General features: G+C 38.2%; 1 protein-coding gene across 2 annotated transcripts in view; it reads left to right on the top strand.

Annotated features, from left to right (window-relative positions):
• Positions 1-20,144, top strand: part of LOC135195635 (bumetanide-sensitive sodium-(potassium)-chloride cotransporter-like) — a 116,851-nt gene that overhangs the window by 89,642 nt on the left and 7,065 nt on the right. For both annotated transcript variants that reach the window (XM_064221993.1, XM_064221992.1), the window contains 11 exons: positions 9,138-9,242; positions 9,721-9,971; positions 12,778-12,937; positions 13,658-13,753; positions 13,921-14,174; positions 14,968-15,082; positions 16,656-16,798; positions 17,165-17,359; positions 17,705-17,812; positions 19,019-19,142; positions 19,501-19,622. In XM_064221993.1, coding sequence (XP_064078063.1) covers positions 9,152-9,242; positions 9,721-9,971; positions 12,778-12,937; positions 13,658-13,753; positions 13,921-14,174; positions 14,968-15,082; positions 16,656-16,798; positions 17,165-17,359; positions 17,705-17,812; positions 19,019-19,142; positions 19,501-19,622 — 1,659 coding nt within the window. In that variant the 5' untranslated portion in view covers positions 9,138-9,151. The remainder of the gene's footprint in view (positions 1-9,137; positions 9,243-9,720; positions 9,972-12,777; positions 12,938-13,657; positions 13,754-13,920; positions 14,175-14,967; positions 15,083-16,655; positions 16,799-17,164; positions 17,360-17,704; positions 17,813-19,018; positions 19,143-19,500; positions 19,623-20,144) is intronic.

Here is a 20,144-nt window from a genome sequence, read left to right as displayed (position 1 = left end):
GGATAATCATGGCCAATTTCGAATATATACAATTCATCTTATCAGCCATCTTAGAACAATCTTCAATCGAATTCCTACAAATTCTACAAATTTTTTTTCTAGTTTCGCGACGATTATCTTGTTCAAATATCTTATTTTGACAAGTTTTGGATTACCCTCACAAATAAATTTATTACTTCAGTCGACGAGTCTGCCATGACACACGGCATTTTTTTTTTTTTTTTTTTTGGCCGTAGGCAGCACGCACTTTCTCCAGAATAACCATAAATCTTGATGGTTAACTTAAGGTTAACTTAAGAGGAGATACTTATCTGAGAGGGTGTTTAAACCTCCTCTATTGATATATGCCCTAGCATCAAGAGACCTATTCATTTGCATTTTTTCCTGAATGTGATTATCTAAGAGAAAACTGCTTCGAAGCATAATCTATTTACTATATATCTAAGAGGCTCTTCCTCTAAAATGCTTACTTTTAACTATTTTTTGCCATCTCGTCACTTTCTTCACTCCCTGAAATATACTTTTTCAACCTAAATTCGAATGGCATTACTCACTATAGTGCATCCGCCCTCCCCCTCTCCCCCCAAAAAAATAAATAAAAATTCAAATGCTTCATACAGTCCGAATTTTGTGTGACGACGACCGTGAACCCCGAAGGTAAATAGCGCGATGGCCAACCGCAAGGCTAGTACTACAAGCAGACAGAAACCGACCGTATGTATGGATGGACCCTGGGCACATAGTTAAGCCACATAAAACCGGTAGTGCGCGGGAGGCGAGACCTCAGAAACGTAATGAGGAAGTTGGGGGGATGTTACATGGGGTGGCCCGGGGAAGGGTGGGTATGAGTCACCGGGGCGCGAGAGAGAGTGGAGCAACAAAGATTCCCCGGCAGTTACGTACAGCTGTCATTACTCCGGCAACAGGTTACCAGCGGATATAGCTGGAAATAACCAGACGGAGCGGGTAGCCGAAGTTTCCGCGTCGTCCACACCCACCGCTATCTCTTGCCAACTCCTGAGACCGGCCCGCCTTCCCTCAACCTCTTCCTCATAAACCGAGAGCCGACCTTTCAACATCCTGTGATATCAGCTATCACGTGGAGAGACAGTGCGCAACCAAACGGCAATTTTTCATCTCGGTGATTGACCATTGACAAATGGCGTCTTTTTTCCCATTGTTTCCTCGCACGCGTTTACGAAAAATCTAAGCCGTACTTACTCATCTGTCACTGTATGTGTGGAATCACAGTTTACAATGAATGAATGAATAATAAATAATTATCTGGCGTCGTGAATACCAGGATCATTGATGCCCAGTGACATAAATCATATGATCGGATCATGCAATAAATGTCATAGATATCGTAAAATCATAGTTCTGGCGCCAGGTTACAAATATTAATCACCTTATTAAATGATAATGCTAAGGAAAATCATTGACTGTCAAAAAAAAAAAAAAAAACATGAATCCAAAAGGAACATATTCTAGTTTTGATGACAAGAATAACTCTCATATGAGCCAAAACCTCCAGATGGAAGTGTAATCTAATGCTAAACAGTATATGAAAGATATATATATCATCTATATATATATATATTAATATATAATATATATAGATATATATATATATATATTATTATATAATATAATATAATATTATATATATATTATATAATAAATAAAATTACTAACAGGACCTCATTGAAGCTGGATGGTGTCAAGCGGAGATATTTATTCAAAATATTTTCGCTTGATACCATGAAGTCCTCTTAATGCGCAGAACAATTGTGTAAGAAATAAAGTTTGTGTGTGTGTATATATATATATATATATATATATATATAATATATATATATGTATATATGTATATGTTATATATACATATATATATATATATATATATATATATATTATATATACACATACACACACACGCACACACAGCTGAGATAACAGATAGAATAAAGGAAGGATGTACCAAGCGTTTGCGTGTTATTGCTACACCTTTTCAAGGTACAATGGTAAAAACACTGAAAGTGACTTACGAAGTAAAAATAAAAAAGGAGAAAATTTTTAACATAAATGTCTAAAGTCATGGAAACGAGTTAAAACCAGTACCAAGGGCAGAGAGACAGCACAGCCGGCGAAAAAAGGCAGCATGCTTGAAAATCTCTTGAACGAGACAAGAATGAAGTTGATACGTTCCCTGGCTTACATTCATTAAGTCACCGTGATATGAAATTAAAGCAGATTCAGTTACATTTCTTCGAGTTATGTTGTTGTTGCAATATAAAATATCTTGAGTCACCATCCCTACGAATACTGCGACTAAAATGAAATAATGCATTCGACTTTCGGTCCTGGTCTTACATATACAACGTGAGAATAAGAAAAATGTTGAACTCAGTAATTTTACATATTAATAAATTCTAAAGATAGCGCTCATAGGGTCGAGGCTAAAGTTAATTTATATTTCAAATTAACTCGAAGAAATGTAATTGAATCTGCTTCTTTAACTAAATATCACGGTGACTTAATAAATGTAACCCAGTGAACGTATTACCGTGACGCTTTTATTATTAAAAAGAATTTGAAGCTTGTTGCCTTCCATAACCCGTCGACCTGTGTCTCAACCGCCTGTACTGATTTTAACTCTTTTCCACGAACTTAAATGTTTTTGTTGTCATTGTATTCTGCGTCTACGTTTAATTTCTAAGTTACTTTCAGTATTTATACCATCGTATCTTGAAAAGTGTTGAAAACAAACGCGGAGACCAGTAAATCATTGTATTCTGCGTCTACGTTTAATTTCTAAGTTACTTTCAGTATTTATACCATCGTATCTTGAAAATGTGTTGAAACAACACAGAGACGACCAGTAAATCCTTCTTTTATTTTTCCTGTGTCTTCAGCTGTATTTATTGTGACTCGCTACCAAGTAACGTGAACTCATACACAATATATATATATTATATATTATATATAATTATAATAATATATATTATAATATATCTATATATATTATATATATATATATAATAAGTAAGCGAATACCACAGGAAAATGATAGTCAGAAATCCAAGCGCTTTCGTCTTTTACTAAGACATTGTCAAGGAACGAATGAAATACAGTTGGAGAGAAAATTATCAGGTAAACAACAAGATCAAGAATACCAGATGGTTAATTGTCAAAAGGGTAAAAATTAAAGAGATAATCCAGGATTATCGGATATCACACGGTCACAAACCTAAACATAGATTTAAACCCTATCAGAAACTACAAAGTATCCGTACAGTCCAAAACACGTAAAAACTGAGTCAACGCCTGATTTGATGTATTCCTTGGTCGTCACCTGCCTGCCCCCTTGGTTGTATAATACATTATATATATACTATATATATATATATATATATATATATATATATATATATATTATATATATATATATATATATATATATATATTGTATATATTCTATATGGTGGGAATATCCTTATGAATGCATGGACCAATTCTCAAGCTACAATCTAAAATAAATATTGTAGGCATCAAATTCTCAAAGAAATATCCAAGCCCAAGAGCTTCCACATAAAGGAGCAGGTAAAGGAGTATTCTCATGCAATCGCCCCATGTTTTTGTTTCATCTTAATGGATATGAGAAGAAGACTTAGGAAAAAAAGCATATAACAGGTTTACTCGATCGAGAGAGAGGTAGCTATCACAATTGCCTTCCTATCTCGAGAGAGAAAGAGCGAGAGAGCGGGGATTACCCGCTTTGCTTTTTAAGGGATGAAGAGAGAGTCGAAGAACAAGGAGGACGCGAAAGAATGCCACAGCCTGGCATGAGAAGGAAAGAAACAATAATAACCGAACCTTGAACAGTGTCGGAGGCGGATGTTACGCTAGCAATGAAACGCGAGTAAGGTTGGAGGAAATTCAAGCTCGGAAGGCCAAGGAAACAACAGCGGAAAAGATAATTAATAAATCTATAAATCTCGTCGTACGTTCTGTCGTTTTTTATATGCGCAACAATTTGCAGTACTCGAGGAACAGAAAAGTACAGAATCCGGCAAAATCCGGTTGAGAGCAATGTCTTTTTTTTTTTTTTTTTTTCTTTTTTTTTTTAATAGGTTTTGTTGATGTTTCTTATTCGACAAATCACACCATTCCTGTGTTTAATTATCTATACAAAATGCTAATATTTCTTACCAGACTAATCACATCTTTTTTGTGTTTTGACTTAAACAAAATAATATTAGTTTTGATGTTTGAATATGTCAGCTCTCTGAAAATGGACAACAGCATTTTATGTTTGATATTATTTCTTCGAATTAAAAAAAAAAACCTTCATAATACCGGTTTCTACCGATAAAAAATGGGAAAATGATTATCAATCTTAGTGAACGAAAGATTGTTGCACCGTCATATAATTGCATAGAAATAGTCGATGCACAATGTTGTCGTTAAACAATAAGTCTATAAATCAGAACCAATGCTGTGGTCTGATAAGAAAAACTAAGGCATTATTTTTTTTAATTCTGTGTATTTATAACAGCTTAAACTTGAACGAAAGGTCGTTCTTTCTCTTGCCAAAATTAAAAACAACGATTTATTCAATAATCATAATGAGCTCGTATTCCTTCGTAGCAAGTTTCCTTTGAATAGTTTAATATGAAGAAGTGTTCAAGATTTATACCCATGACCAAGGTCCTTTAAATATACTGACCATCCACATAACGAACGCCACAACGACGGAGTATTTCCCTGAATCCGTCCATGGCCTTAATCTAAACCGGTCAGACAGGCAGCCAGTGACTGCATCCCTTACGTGGAACCTCAGTTTTTGACAATCGAAATACACGTGTCAATGACGTCACTGAGCCTGCCTGCTACGTCTAGGATTGGCGTGGTTTCATAATAAGTGAAACTCTTCTGAAATCAGGGAGATTGGAGGGATTTTTGTTCTCATAATAGAATTTTTTGGGTGGCTGTCGCCCCGGGCTCAGAACTCATCACTGCCACCAAGGACCCTTTCTTTCCCTTGTTAACTTGCCTAACAGCGACTATTAACACAAATAGCTATTAAAATGGGGGTTGACTGATTTATGATGTTGACGCAGTCATACCTTGGACCGGGCCACTTTCCGCTATTCAGCGCTTAATGCGATGAAAATTTGAAGTTGAAGAAGTTGGACAGCAGGATAAAGTGATCCTGAAAATAGAGGAAATCAAATGCATAGGTCTAAAAGTGGAACTAGGAGACAGCCACACGGCTGCACTATGAAGCAAGTTTGAGGTGTTGGACAGCAAGGCTCAAAAGAAAATGGGAATGGAGCCAAAGGCTAAAATGTGAACGCAGCTAGGGACCAAAGGGAATCTGCCTTCGAATCTTGAGCAGTCATGGCCTCTGGATTTTCCTTTGAATGCTTCTTAGCTTAATTCCTGTTCGAGGTTACTGTCTTTATGAGCCTTTTCCTCCTTTTATTACTACTTTGTCTCTTGTTTCTTCTTGAAAACAGTCTTTTCCTAGGCCTTCTTCTCCCATGTCCATCATCTTTTCTGCAGCATGCTGCTCAACATCGCCCCTCCTTATCAGATGCCCAAATCATCTCAATCTTGACTCCTGTGCTTTCTTAGACACTTCAGTGACTTTCACTGATCCCTTGATGAATTCATTTTTATCCTACGTCTTCTCGTCACTCCCGTCATCAATCTGAGCATCTTCATTTGTCGCATGTAATCTACTTTCCTCCATTTTCTTCAGCAGGGCTTCTTCTAGCACATGTAACATAGCAGGTCCTGCTACCACCTTGTGTACCTTGCCCTTCAGCCTAATAGGGATTCCCTTGTCACAGAGCACACCTGATAACCCCGAAATTACTCCATCTGGCATGAATTCAGTGGTTAACATTTTTATCCACATCAACCACTTCATCTATTATCAAACCCAGACACTTATGCTTAAACACTCTTGATATTCACTTCTCCTAACTTAATCGTGGCTCGCTGGCAATCAGCCCGTTTGTCATGTATTCAGTCTTTGTGCAACTCATCTTCATTCCTCTGCTTGCTAACTCATATTTCCACCTACCCCCTGTGAGGCATAGCGCCACCAGCGCACCTAACATGGCGCACTGAAGGCATTGCTAAAGGGTGTTCTCAGCATCCCTTTGGTCCCTAGCTGCACCAACATTTTAGCTTTTTACTTTCCTCCCATTCTCACTTCTTTCTTCATTCTTGCTGTTAAACCTCTCTATTACTTCTTAGTGCAGCTGTGGGGTTTTCTCCCAGTCACATCTTTAGAGTCTTGTACTTCATTTCCCATATTTGCTGGATCACTTTATCTTGCTGTCCTGCCACTCCAACTCCTTTTCACTGAACAGCCACTACGTGCCCCAGAGATTGGTTTGACAGTCTAAATTTCATAAAATTAAATCAAAACCTCCACTTAGCTTCTCCTTAGCTTTTGAAATCAAAACAATGTTATCAGCACAAGGCATACACCAAGGTAGCTCCTCACTTACATCCTCAGCCACTGCATCTGGCAAGATTCTGATATACAATGGGTTCAGTGCTGATCCTTGGTGTAGTTTGACTCTGACCTAGAAACTGCTAGCCATCTGTACAGTTGTTTTCAAACTGGTCGTTACATTTCAATAAGTTTCACTAATTACTCTCATAGATTTTTATGATGCTCCTACTTAAATTCTCAACACTTCTTGTCTAGATTTGCTATTATATGTTTTTTGTAGGTTGATGAAGCCCATATGAAGAGCCCTCTGCTTCTCTCTGTACTGCTGCTTTACTTTCTGTAAAGAAAATATTCCATCAATGGCATCAATCTCTATCTTGAAGATTAATTTGTCCATACCAATCTTACCCTGCTGTCTAAGTCTTCCATCTACAATTATGTTTAAATATTTTTGGGATATGGGCAACTAATTTAATTATTCTATAGTAGCTCTCGCAACTCTTTGTCTAATATCTCTTAGAAATCAGTATCAGTGTCCTCTCTCTCCATATTGGAAGATGATTTATTTTTCCATAAATTTCCTCATTAACTTCCACAGTATATCTATTCCCTCCTAGACCATCCCAGTCTCTTCCATACCTCCATAAGTATGCCATCTTTTTCATAGCTTCTTTTTCCTCTTCTGTCATTATTTCATTAACCATCCCAGAATTCAGGCTTCCTACATCCCTTATTTTGTTTCTTGCTTTAGCCAGCCAAATATCTTCCCTGCGCCTTCTTTCACTTCTAAATCTTGATAGTTGATACAGCTGATCACAAACTATATTTTCTGTTTCCTCAGTCCTTTCCTTGAAAACTTAATGTGTCGCTTCTCATTTCTTCTTTCTTTCTTTTTGTTGCATATTGTACTTAAACATTAAACCACCAAGTTTCTCCTAAGATGTGCTTACTGTGTCTTAACATGATTTTCACAATCTGGTTCCACTATGCATTGATGGTACCATCTCTTGAATGATCTTTGATACTTTTTCTTTAAGCTGCCTTCTAAAGCCAGGCTGTCTTAACTTGGCCCCTAGTATTTCCCTCTTGTAAATGAAGGAGATTGTTTTTCTCATATCAAACAATATCGACAAGTCGATTATCCTTTTGCCTTCTCTAATTCGGTCGTCACAGCCAAGTCCTCTTTGGATACGACTCATAGTATCATTTCTTCAGCCAACGTGCCCAATCAGATGGCCCTGTATAAAGCACAATCAAACCAAGTTTGGGTATATTTGCACCAGTGTTGACTTGAAATACACTTAACAGGGAATAAATATCTTTGAAAAATTTATAGTCAAACAGTAATTTTTTTCAAATTCTCGAATTATTACAAAACTTGTAGATGGTTTTAAGCCTGTTGACACTTCAATTACCATTTTAGAGAATATTTGCACTGTACATGCTTTCAACAATACTAGCCCTGGGTACACCATTCACCTACACTGTAATTTAATGTTCTAAAAAGTTTGTGAAGTAGGCATCATTAATTTTCCAGTATCATCTGGAACTTGCAAGCTACTGTTGTTAGTATGGATGACATGGATTGATGATTTAAGAAATTCAGGCTGTCAAGCCAAGCACTGGGCCACTTTCGGCCAGTGGCATGAGGGAGTTGAGGGACATTGCAAAGGTCTTTAATCATTGCCTGCAGCACAGCACTAGCTCCCTAAGGGGATAACCCAGTAAACAATGACGTAAATAGAACTCATCAGAATTCAACCTATCATTACCACTTGCATGCAAACTGCGTCTCGAATGGGTTTGAACTTCAATCTTGCATCTGCAGTAGCAAAGTAAAAGTACTGTATGTTTTCTGAGGATGTTTGGATACCCCTGACTTTAATGGATGAAGAAAATTTAAAGAATATGAGCAATACATTTACACTGATGCTTTTGATATTCAAGTGCACTGATATCGTTCATACTTATATGTTATATCATAAAAACATGACTTTTGAGTTAATTTCCTGACTGAATCACGAAAACATAACTTTGTCAATTTGCATGCACTTATATATATATATAAATGTATGTGTGTGTGTGTGTGTGTGTGTGTGTGTGTGTGTGTGTGTAATTTTAAAAGTTTAAGTCCTTCTGATCCTATGCAAGGCTCATAGGGCAGGCGTTGATCTCTTGTTCCTTTGGCTAACAGCCACTGGGGGTCAGGTCCCAATACCTAAGAAACGTGGCCAGTGTGTCGCTAGGCCCACTGTTTAACCCCCCAGCTACAGAGCTGATACCCGTTCTCCTACTCGCCACCGGGTTTATGCAATGGCGCCATTAACAAGCCACAAGCGAGTGGCGGGTTTTGAACTCCGGTCCCCTCGACTGGTAGGAGAGAACCTTGCCACTGCGCCACCACACGACACACACACACAACACACACACACACACACACACACACACACACACACACATATATATATATATATATATATATATATATATATATATATATATATATATATATATATATATATACGAACACATAAACAAACACACTGGTCGCATCATTGCTCAGCCTTTCCACCTGATCTCAAACTGAGTAATATAACTAGAGCATATTCATTCCAATGAATATTTTCAACCACCCTAATTCTCCTCGTTCTTCCAATTGCAGGAAAGGACGCAGCCATGAGCTCGCCTGATAATTCCAAGTTTTCTGTCACCCGGGTTGACGTTGATGATCCAGCGTTCACAGCCGACGACTCTGTCACCCCAAGAGGTAGGATATCGGACTTCGCATCTTGATATTTCCTTTGTAATGTTTCTCTGGCTGTCTGCACGTTCTCCATTTATCTTTCTTTAATCTCTTCTCGCTGTATTTCCTATTGCCCACTGTTGCTTCTTTCAAACGGACACCATATTCTTTGAAAGCTTGAATTTCAAGTCAATGGCCCATCTGGGCAGTTTCATATGAATTGGTTCATCTTCTGATTAATAATAACAATAATATTAATAAAAATATTTTTACGTATCAGAGGTTTCTGAGTAAATTTTCAACTCTCTCACATCCATTGACATTATATCTTGTAAGTTCTTTAACACAGCATCCACAATTTAAAAATAAATTTAGCTTATATGTTTGTGATATACGTATTCCTTTAGTTTTCTTCCTTCTCTGTTTCCTTAATACCATTTCTGCTAATCAGAGAACGTCAGCGCGCGTTCCCTCATGGTACTGAATTCCCTCTCGTTCCCAGGCCGGCCTCCGTCCATAGACCTGAACGACCCAAGTCTGAAGCGCGGTTCCAATCAGTTCACGCCGCTCGGCGATGACAGACAACACCGCGGAAGCATCACATATTCCACCTTCTTGTCTCTGCGTCGCATGACCCGAGAAGCCCTGCCAAACCTCGACCACTACAGGAACTTGTCCAGCATCGTCAACGGGTCCGGCCCTTACAGCCAGAGGCCGACGCTAGATGACCTCCACCAACCCGGTGTGGATAAGGTACCGTAGATGATTTCCACTCTTTACTCATAATTATGTGTCTGGCTGATATCATTTAATGTTATCAAAACAAATGATGTTTTCGACGCTGAACAAGTGCAATATATATTGTGTATATATTATATATACATTATATAATATATATATAGGCTAATATGTTACTAAATAATGCGTGACAATATGTTTAGCCAAAGGCCACAGGAAAAAAAATATATATATATATATATATTATATATATATATATATAGATATAATTATATTAATACTAATATATAATATATATATATCATATATATATATATATCTTCACTATATTATATATATAATATAATAATATATATATATATATATAATCACAATTGGTGGTTCGAACTCTGGGTGACTACCAGGGTTCGAACCAAGGACCCTGCTAAACGCGAGCCCAGTGATCTGCTACCGAAACCGAAATTACTAGCTTGTTATTGCTACGAAATGGCTTACACTAATGATCGTTAAGTGAATGCAATGGATTTTATTAACGTCATCCGGTACCGAGCATTGCCTAAACAGTCACACACGCAATGTGACGCGAGAATCCAGAATTGAATATTTGCGCATTTTCATCATTCCTTTTTCCTTACCATCTTCTTTCTGTCCAAGATTCTACCACTGGACCAAAATAATGAAAATAAAAGCAATATTTGTCATACTTTGTAGGGCTTTATGATGTTCTTAAAGTGACCCTTCGACTTATCAAGATGCTTTATGGGTCTAATCTTTTAATAAAAGACAAAGTTCGACAAGTAACAAACAACCTACAGTCTAGCTTACTCTTGTACCTTTTTCAAGACCTACCACAATTAAAAACAAATTCACATAGGTTCCATTGGACACTTACCTGCACTTTGCTTTTAACGCTGCTGAACAGGTTCACCCAAAAATGCATCGAAAAAGGCACCAGTCATAAAAATAATCATCATATGACTTTATCAAGCAATTCCATAAGTCTGGTAAGACGTTAACCGCATTCGAAAAAGCTCAGAAATGTGTTATTTTATTTATCTATATGTTTTCGAAGTACTTATTATCATTTAAATCTACCTAATGAACCAGAAGAGCTCACATTTTCATAATCACTATTCACCGATGAAAACAGGATTTCTCAGATAATTTCTTTTTAGAGAATGTTAATTTACCTTTACTAACGATAAGAGCAACCTGCATAAATAACAAAACTAGTTATTACTTTTATGATACCTGTCAGATCCCTTCCGAGCACTGCCTGGCATGCGTAACATATTAGCCTGTTATCTAGATTTCGTCAGTATTAAGGGTTAACGCATCATCTTACCTATTTCACTTAAGTACGTGAAACATGTACCGGTAATAATTACTCCGCTGTTTGGTCATTGCTCGCATGCAGCTGCACATGTTAAATGCGACTGTATGGCTATTATTCATACCTCGTCTGTTTGCACATGACTGAAGTATTATTATTATTCAGTAGACGAAACTTATTCATATGGACGAGCCCCCAGGGGCAATTGACTTGAATTTCAAGCTTCCACAGACCAGTTCATTAGGAAAACCTAAGAGAAAGTAAAGGGAAATACATAGAGAAGAGATATCACTTATTTAAAAAAAAATCAGTAAATAGATAAAAATGTATCTATACGCAAGAAGAATGGTATTAGGATAGTAATGCATTGCATTTTCGGTTGAGGAATAAAGGACCTCAGGAACTGAGAAGTTCGACAGCAAGGCACATCACTGCATATCGGTGCTGCATCTTAATTCTCCTTATGGTGCATGGGGTGTCTTCACAAACAACTCCAAGACGAAATTGGTGTAGACTTTCCCACGCAAGATGGCAATTGGTCGCCGTGCTGTTTCCTGGATAAAGCTTCTTCAGCCAGGCCAGGCTGTAAACACTGTAGATTACAGATACCTTATGGTTTCACAGTCCGAAAATGCCACTCAGAATTTCCGAAACTGAATTATATATAAATATTTTCTTCGAAAACCGTTAGAGGTACGTTTCTTTCCAGCCCAGAATGGTTTTATTTTTCATCATAACAGCTTTGTTCCGCCTTCTGCAAATCCCACGGCCAACGGTTTCACCTGTTTAAATCTGATTCTCATTCCCAAAAATTCTATGAGAATGACCATGTACCGATGCTTTGCTCTCCTGTTCCCTCAAACAAACATGATCCAAGAATACCTTGTCTGATGCTTGAGAAACAAATTAAAACCTTTATTGCATCAATGGTACTATTATTACAGCCGACACGATTCCCGATATGATCATAACTGGACAGTAAGTACCCACTTTCATTAAGCCTGGTGCTTCGTTCACTCAGGTACAAAAAGACCCGTCCGTCAATATATACTTCTCATCTACAAACGCTGCTCAAGTGTGAATATATAGTTACTAAGGCAGAGGATGGGGAATACATTAGCATAGGCAGGGACTATAAGAATCAGTGACTGAGTCTAATGACAAACAAGAAGTAATGCCTCCGCCTAGACATAGTCATGGTATTTGTTTTCATAACGCCTAAATTGAATGGTACGATCCGTATCAGGCCATACAACTCAGCCATACAGGTTCTGAATAATGCATTTTGGGTATTCCTATACTTCCATACTAATGTAACCCCGGAAACTAACCTGGTTGAGGGACCGAGTGTCATGAATAAGCAGAAGTGAAGCTGCCAAACATCCAGCAGAAACTTATGTATTCGGTTTGTTCATTCATTCTTTACTCCTCTCTCAATGACTTTTTTCTTTATTCTGCTGTTATTTAATTTCTACATTGTTTTTTCAGGACCGGCTGGTGAAGGAAAAACCAGGACATGGAGGGGGTCAAGCTGATCTTAGCGATAAATTCGGATGGATCAGAGGTGTCTTCATTAGGTGTCTCCTCAACATCTGGGGAGTCATTCTCTTCCTCCGACTCTCTTGGGTCACTGGACAATGTGGAATAAGTATGTGAAAGTATCTAGCTACTTAGAAATGTTTGTTTCCAATTCTTGACAAGAATTATATCTAAAAGCACATGCTTTACATCAAAACACAAGAAAATATTCTCTTATGAAGATTCCGTCTAATCCGTAGCTATAAGTCTATGTAAATCTCTTCAAATCATAAAAGGAAGTTAATTTTAATGAAATTATGTTTTTGTCTTGCGTTTCTCTGTCAAGTGATCGTGCGCGATAGAGTCATAGTGTCATCTCTGATCTTTCGAACACTATGTATTTATCTAATTTTTTCGTTGTTCCCTGAGTGAGGCGCAGACGCTTCCTCTACTGAAAAGCAATTAATTTTCTTCTGTGTTTATGCAAAATCTAATATAAGCCTTTTTAAATGGTAACACTGGTCAATACTAGGATTTATGGAATACTCTTGGAAAACTTGTGTGATCCAGAGTAACGTTAATAAATAACGAATTTCAGTCGTATGACAACAAAGTATTAATCTACTAAAAACAGAGAAAATGTTTGAATAGAGTATAATCGAGACTAAATAATTCGATACCATACAAATACCATATAATAGCCCCAGGGAATAATCTTGAATAAATTGACACAGAAGGGTCAAATGCGTCTTATTCAAACTAAACCTAATTACCTGCGACTATCTAAGGACGGGTAATTGCAACATGCGCCAAAAAGCAGCTCTAATTCTAGACTTTGATCTCCTTGCAGTACAAGCTATACTCGTTGCAACATGCGGCAACCTCGTCACCTGCATCACAGCCTTGTCTATGTCTGCCATTTCCACCAACGGTATCATCAAAGGCGGTAAGTGCCTTTCATTCTTGGTTTTGAGGAAGCTTGCTTGGCAAAGTCGTGGCCTTTAAAAAAAATGAGTATTATCTTTTAAGAATAAATAGTAATAATTAGTCAACACAAATCAGCATAACGCAGCGTCTGAATCCAACCACTATTTCCCGCGAATCTCCTTGCAGGTGGGACGTACTACATGATCAGTCGCTCCCTGGGACCGGAATTCGGCGGCGCCATTGGTCTCGTCTTCTCTCTGGCCAACGCGGTCAACGCCGCTATGCACACCGTGGGTTTCTGCGAATCTATGAATGACCTCCTGAAGTCGCAAGGCGTCCAAATAGTCGACGGAAGCGTGAACGACATCCGTATCGTCGGGGCCATCACGCTGATATGCCTCACGGCCATTTGCATCATCGGAATGGCTTGGGAAAATAGGGTGAGTGTGACGACCAAGCACCTCCAGTATTTGGTTCCATTTACGTCATTGTCAAATTGAATGGTTACTGATCTTCTCGGTATCTTCCGTAGGAAAGACAGGTGAATGATCTTAAATGTTTATAACGGGAGACAGTTCCGCTCGATTCCCTTCTCTGCCAATGTGGAATCGGAGGAATTTATTTCTGGTGATTAGACATCAATTTCTCGATATAATGTAGATTGGATTCCACAATAAGCTGTAGGTCCCGTTGCTAGGTAACAAATTGGTTCCTAGCCACGTACAAATATCTAATCCTTAGGGCCAGCCCTAGCAGAGCTGTTAATCAGCTCAGTGGTCTGGTTAAACTAAGATATATTTAACTTTATAACGGGAGAGAGTTGAATGAAAATGACAGCAAGAGTAAAGTTATGACGATATGATTTACGGAAATTATGAAAAATTAAATGTATATTAATTTGGATGTTGAATGACTGGATGTGTTCTGTTTATTAATGGATCAGATAATATGGCTGATGGTAAAAGAGAGCAAGTGAACCATAATAGTCAGGAGGAGAAAGTTGGTAATAACACCCGCCAAACGTACGAAATAGAAGGGAGTCTATGAGGGCCGAAAGTTAAAAGAAAAAAATCAATCTATAAATAAGAGTATTTTAATCACACTTTTGTATATTGCCTGATGTTACTGAAAGCAAATAGATGACGTTTTCAAGCGTCTGCTAAAGTTCGTTTTCTTAAAAACGGAATAACTACATTGTTTAATGGTGTTTTATTTTTTTTTATTCTTCTTCAGGCTCAGCTAGTCTTGCTAGTCGTGCTCATTGTGGCAATCTTGGATTTCATAATAGGAGCTTTCATCGGTCCAATGAGCGACGAAGAAATTGCCAAAGGATTCGTTGGTTTGAACGGTAAGATAATCATTTGGTCTTTCTTGCTGGAACTCTTCAATAACGTCTCCCAATGTAACGCTTCAAATTCCTTCAGTAGAGTAACATCTACCCACCAAGTAGCTCAAACTATTTTTATAATGTTATTAGCTCTAAATTCCACATTCCCATAAGAATACTTACATTTTCAAGTTCTTAGAAAGAACGAGGAATGAATTAAAAGTTAATAGTAATAATAATAAAATAAGTGATGAACAAAACTTGCGCTGCACATTATCCGCGGCAATAACAATTTCAGGTTGGGACAAAGTTATCCAGTCCTTTTCTAAAAAGCGCCTGGGTCTTCAGACACTGAAGGACTAAGAGGAACAAATTATACAGCATATCTATTATGCCCAGGATTTAAATGATAATGGTTAATAACAACAGCCCAAAGAATTAACACTTTTCCAGTTAAAGGTCATGGCAGACTTTTAGAGGCCCTTCTAAAAGTCCAAAATTTTGCAGTTTCCTGTCAAATTTCATGAATACTTGATAACTTTGATGGAAGCTGGCGCGCTGTAATTTCTTTTAGTCTCCAGTTCATAATAAAATAGAGAACTTATCAGTCTTGAAATACTTAGGTTCCTTATAATAATGATTCGACATTTTCACAGTTCAATGTGGGTCTAGGCAAAAGCAAATTTCTAATACCTGAGATTGCAAAACTTGACCAGTTTTCCCAAAACAATACAAGTAACCTGAGATACCGCATATCCAAGCAATAATATGATAAACTGAGCAGAAATTGAATGCTTTAATTATTGTAGCTTTTCTTTTATCTTGGCTTATAAGGACTGACATTTCACCGGAATCTTCAAAACATTTCCATCAGCTTGAAACCCAATTCCTACAAAGGTTTAATTTCTCTCTCACCTTTCGCATTATGTTCACACGAATTCCCCACCCCCGCCCCCACCCCCCTGCCTTACTTGGCTTTATATTTAGAGTAAACTCCGCTCATTGATCTACTAGGGATATCAATTCTAATATCATAGGCGCATACTAAGGTTTTACTTCCTTTTTGGCCTAATGTTTTGGATCAACGGTTCTCAACCTTTTTTGGCCTATGCACCCTTTCACCACATGTCAGAATGTCAAACCATCCGCCCCACCCACGCCCCCTTACAAAATTGTCTGCTTCAAAAGGTGCATTCCAAATAATATGTAACAAAATACTAACACAGGTACACAAGCTGGCGGAAAGAAAGTCCAGCGTGACCAATAAGTATTGAGGACCGATGCACATTTAATTAAGCCTTGCCAATCTGCGGTCACAGTTCCCCCTTGGTTTACAAATTTAGATGAATCCTCCTTACCTGGCATAATATTTACATTAGCACTTCCTACTCTTTAGTTAGCATGACACAAATACTACCATTTCTTACGTGACCGAGTTTTTGGATTCATTCTCCTTAATGGATCTAAATATTTATACAGAGATTTTAGATTTAGCCATTTATTTGGATTAACTCACCATGTTTAACCTAATACGTCTTACTGGCAGAATCTAGGTAGTTACTCCGTCTGAAGTTTAATTCAATCCCCCAAACAGGTACCGTGTTCATGGATAATCTATACTCGGATTATCGCAAGGATGACGTCGGGCTGCAACAGTCCTTCTTCGTCGTCTTCAGTGTTTTCTTCCCCGCTTGTACCGGTATCATGGCTGGAGCCAATATCTCTGGCGATCTGAAGGTAAGTTCCCAAGTAACTCTTATTCGACATTCGGTATTCGTCAGTCTCAAAAGTACTTTTTTTCATGACAAAAAATGTTAGAGTATGAACATCATGCAATTGCGGATATTTGTGTCTAAAGAGAGTCTACTGTGTCCATTTATTCAGTTTCAGCAGTCCTTCTTTATCGACATACTTCAATACTTCGTGATATTTAGAGTAAGCTTCCCTCTCCACTGATAACACGTCCTTCTTATTTTAAAGGCTGATGCTAAGGTTAATGTTTCCTTTTTAGTCTGATGTTTGAGATGAATCATCCACACCGGGCAAATATTTAGCTAAGTACTTCCTACTCTATCTAGCATTTCGTCTTCTTTTTTATCTCAGGACCCCTCCAGCGCCATTCCTAAGGGCACGCTCCTGGCCATCGCCGTTTCGTACTCTTCCTACTTGGTCTTCATCTTGCTCAGCGGCGCTGGAGTTGTCAGGGATGCCACTGGCGACGTGTCACAGGTGGCAAATTGGACTTTCACGAACTGCACCGACATCGAATGTGATTACGGCTTACAAAACAACAATCAGGTAAGTTGTCCCTTCGTGTTAACGTGCGTGATGCAATGTGGAGGTGTGCCCGTTCTTCTTTCTGTATTTCTCTTTACCTGCTCTAACTTCCTGATAAGCTCCATATTCTTTGGAAGCTGGAATTTCAAGTCAATGACCCCTGTCGGCTTGTTCCATATGAATAGAGATCATCTTCGGAATATTAATAATAATAATAGATTAAGCCAGACATGTGCTGGCACGGCTTCTCGCTCCTCGCCAGCCCGTCAGAGAAACATGTAAAATACTTGCGAATACATGCATCTTTAAATCAAAATCTCTGGCTGACATTCACTGTTTATTTATCCTATTTTTTCTTTATTAAAGGTAATGGAGCTGATGTCCGTCTTTGGCCCTCTGATCTATGCTGGATGTTTCGCAGCCACTCTGTCTTCAGCTCTTGCTTCTTTGGTGTCTGCTCCAAGAATCTTCCAGGTGAGATGAATATGAACCCTACCCATATATATATCATATATATCTATATATATATATATATATATATATATATATATATATATAGATATATATAATAAAAGGAGCCCACAAAAACACAAAAAATATAGAAAGTGCTATATTTCAGAGACTGCTACTTTCTTTCTATATTTTTACATGAATGCATATTAGACGTATTTGTTTCAGATGCAAGTTTGACATTAATTACCTTTTTGATCGAGACATTTTGAAAAGCTTGTCTTTGCTAGGAACAAGAGAAAGTCCAACATTCCTGATCGGTCTCCCAAATGCTAATATCGTTTCCTCTACGCCCCCAAAAACAGCCGAAATAAATAATTTCTTTAATACCTGAATCTCAAATGAAACCGACGGCGTTTGAAACTTCTGCATTTTACACTTCAGTTTCTTGACTGTATTTTTATTGCGGAAACATACCTTCATGGCCTACAACAACATGAAACAGTTTCATTGACGCAGGGTGATAATCACTCACTCGGTAGATCCCAAAAGATTCCGGAAGGAATATCACCCTTGAGCATTTCAGGTTAAACATACCTCTCAGTATCATCTATTGTAAAGTTACGCATACTTCCCAGTATAATCTATTGTAAAATTACGCATAACTCTCAGTATCTTCTATCGTAAAGTTACGCATACTTTCCAGTACAATCTATCGTTAAGTTACCCCGTACCTTCCAGTATAATCTATCGTAAAGTTACGCATACTTTTTTTTGTAAAATCTATTGTAAAGCTACATATACATACATTCCCGTATAATCTATTGTAAAGCTATGCAAACCTTCCAGTACAATCTACTGAGAACAGATTAGAATATACAATTTAGGCCCAAGGCCAAACGCCGAGACCCATGAGGTCATTCATTGAGAGAAAGGTTGCAAAGATGGGAAGTAAGATGGAAGAGTGAGAATAAGAATGGAGGTACGGTAAAAGGTGTGAGGGACGCTGCAAAGAACCCTAAGTAATGCCTACAGTGCTCCGCGCGTGAGGCTTACTTACGGCAATAACCCTCTAAGCCACGCATACCTTATGGCAGTACAATCTATTGTAAAGTTACGCATACCTTTCAGTAAAAGCCATTGCATCTATGAAGCGAACACGGTTAGCAAAATTCCTTTTTTTGAATAAGACCATCCGGAAAAACACTGACCTACTCTTTTCATTCTCAGGCCCTTTGCAAGGACAAGTTGTATCCCGGCATCGAATTCTTCGGCAAAGGCTACGGCAGCAGCGACCAACCTTACAGAGGCTACGTTTTGACATTCATCATCAGCCTCATCTTCCTCCTTATTGGTAAGTGACTGTGCTCCATTTGTTTTACATTGTACTCGTTCATGATTTATCTCTTGTCATCCTGACCGGTGTTGGCTTTCTTGCCGAGCCATATTCAGATGATTGATACAAAGTGCCGGTCACAATATATTACAGGCTAGCAAGACAGTTCATAAGAACATCCTTGTTATCGTATGTATCGTGAATTTCTACGACTTTGTATCAGTCGTCTGAAGATGGCTTAGTAATAAAGCCGACACCCGTCAGGATTCACACCTGTTTTTCATTTCTCCCTTGTGGTATTTGATATATAAATCCCGTGTCAGAGAGATTATAATCATATATATATATATATAATTCATGTTTTACTCACCAACAGGTCGTTTGGATTCCATTGCGCCAATCATCACCAACTTCTTCTTAGCTTCTTATGCCCTGATCAACCTCTCCACATTCCACGCTTCCCTACAAAAGGGTCCAGGCTGGAGGCCGACTTTCAGGGTAAGGCCAGTTTCCTTCAAGAACCTATTTGGAACTCGAGCATTTACAACTCGATGTCTTACTAATAAACACTTGCATGAATGGAATATAAAATTTAGGCCAAAGGCCAAGCGCTGGGACCTATGAGATCACTCTGCGCTGAAAGGGAAATTTTGAGTACAGATGTTTGATAGGGTTAACAAGGAAAACCTCGCACTATGAAATCATAGTTACGAGATTTGGATAGCAAGGTGGAAGAGAGATAGAATGAATGGGTGTACAGTAATAGGAACAAAAGGGGTTGCAGCTAGGGGCCGAAAGAAGGCTGCTAAAAAACTTTAGTAATGCCCACAGCGCACACCGTGAGGTGCACTAACGGCATTAGCCCCCAACGGGATCAATCTATTCAGCGAAGCATTGAGTGGTTGTCATTGACCAATGAAGTATCAGTTTTCATAATAACACTCTAGACTAGAAACTAAAATCAGCGTACTGTACTTCTTACGTTATTCCTAACTTATGATAACAACAGGAGAACTACTA

Source organism: Macrobrachium nipponense, chromosome 16 (assembly GCF_015104395.2).
Source record: "Macrobrachium nipponense isolate FS-2020 chromosome 16, ASM1510439v2, whole genome shotgun sequence".
Taxonomy (NCBI): Eukaryota; Metazoa; Arthropoda; class Malacostraca; order Decapoda; family Palaemonidae; genus Macrobrachium; species Macrobrachium nipponense.
This window is presented reverse-complemented; position numbering and strand designations above follow the sequence as displayed.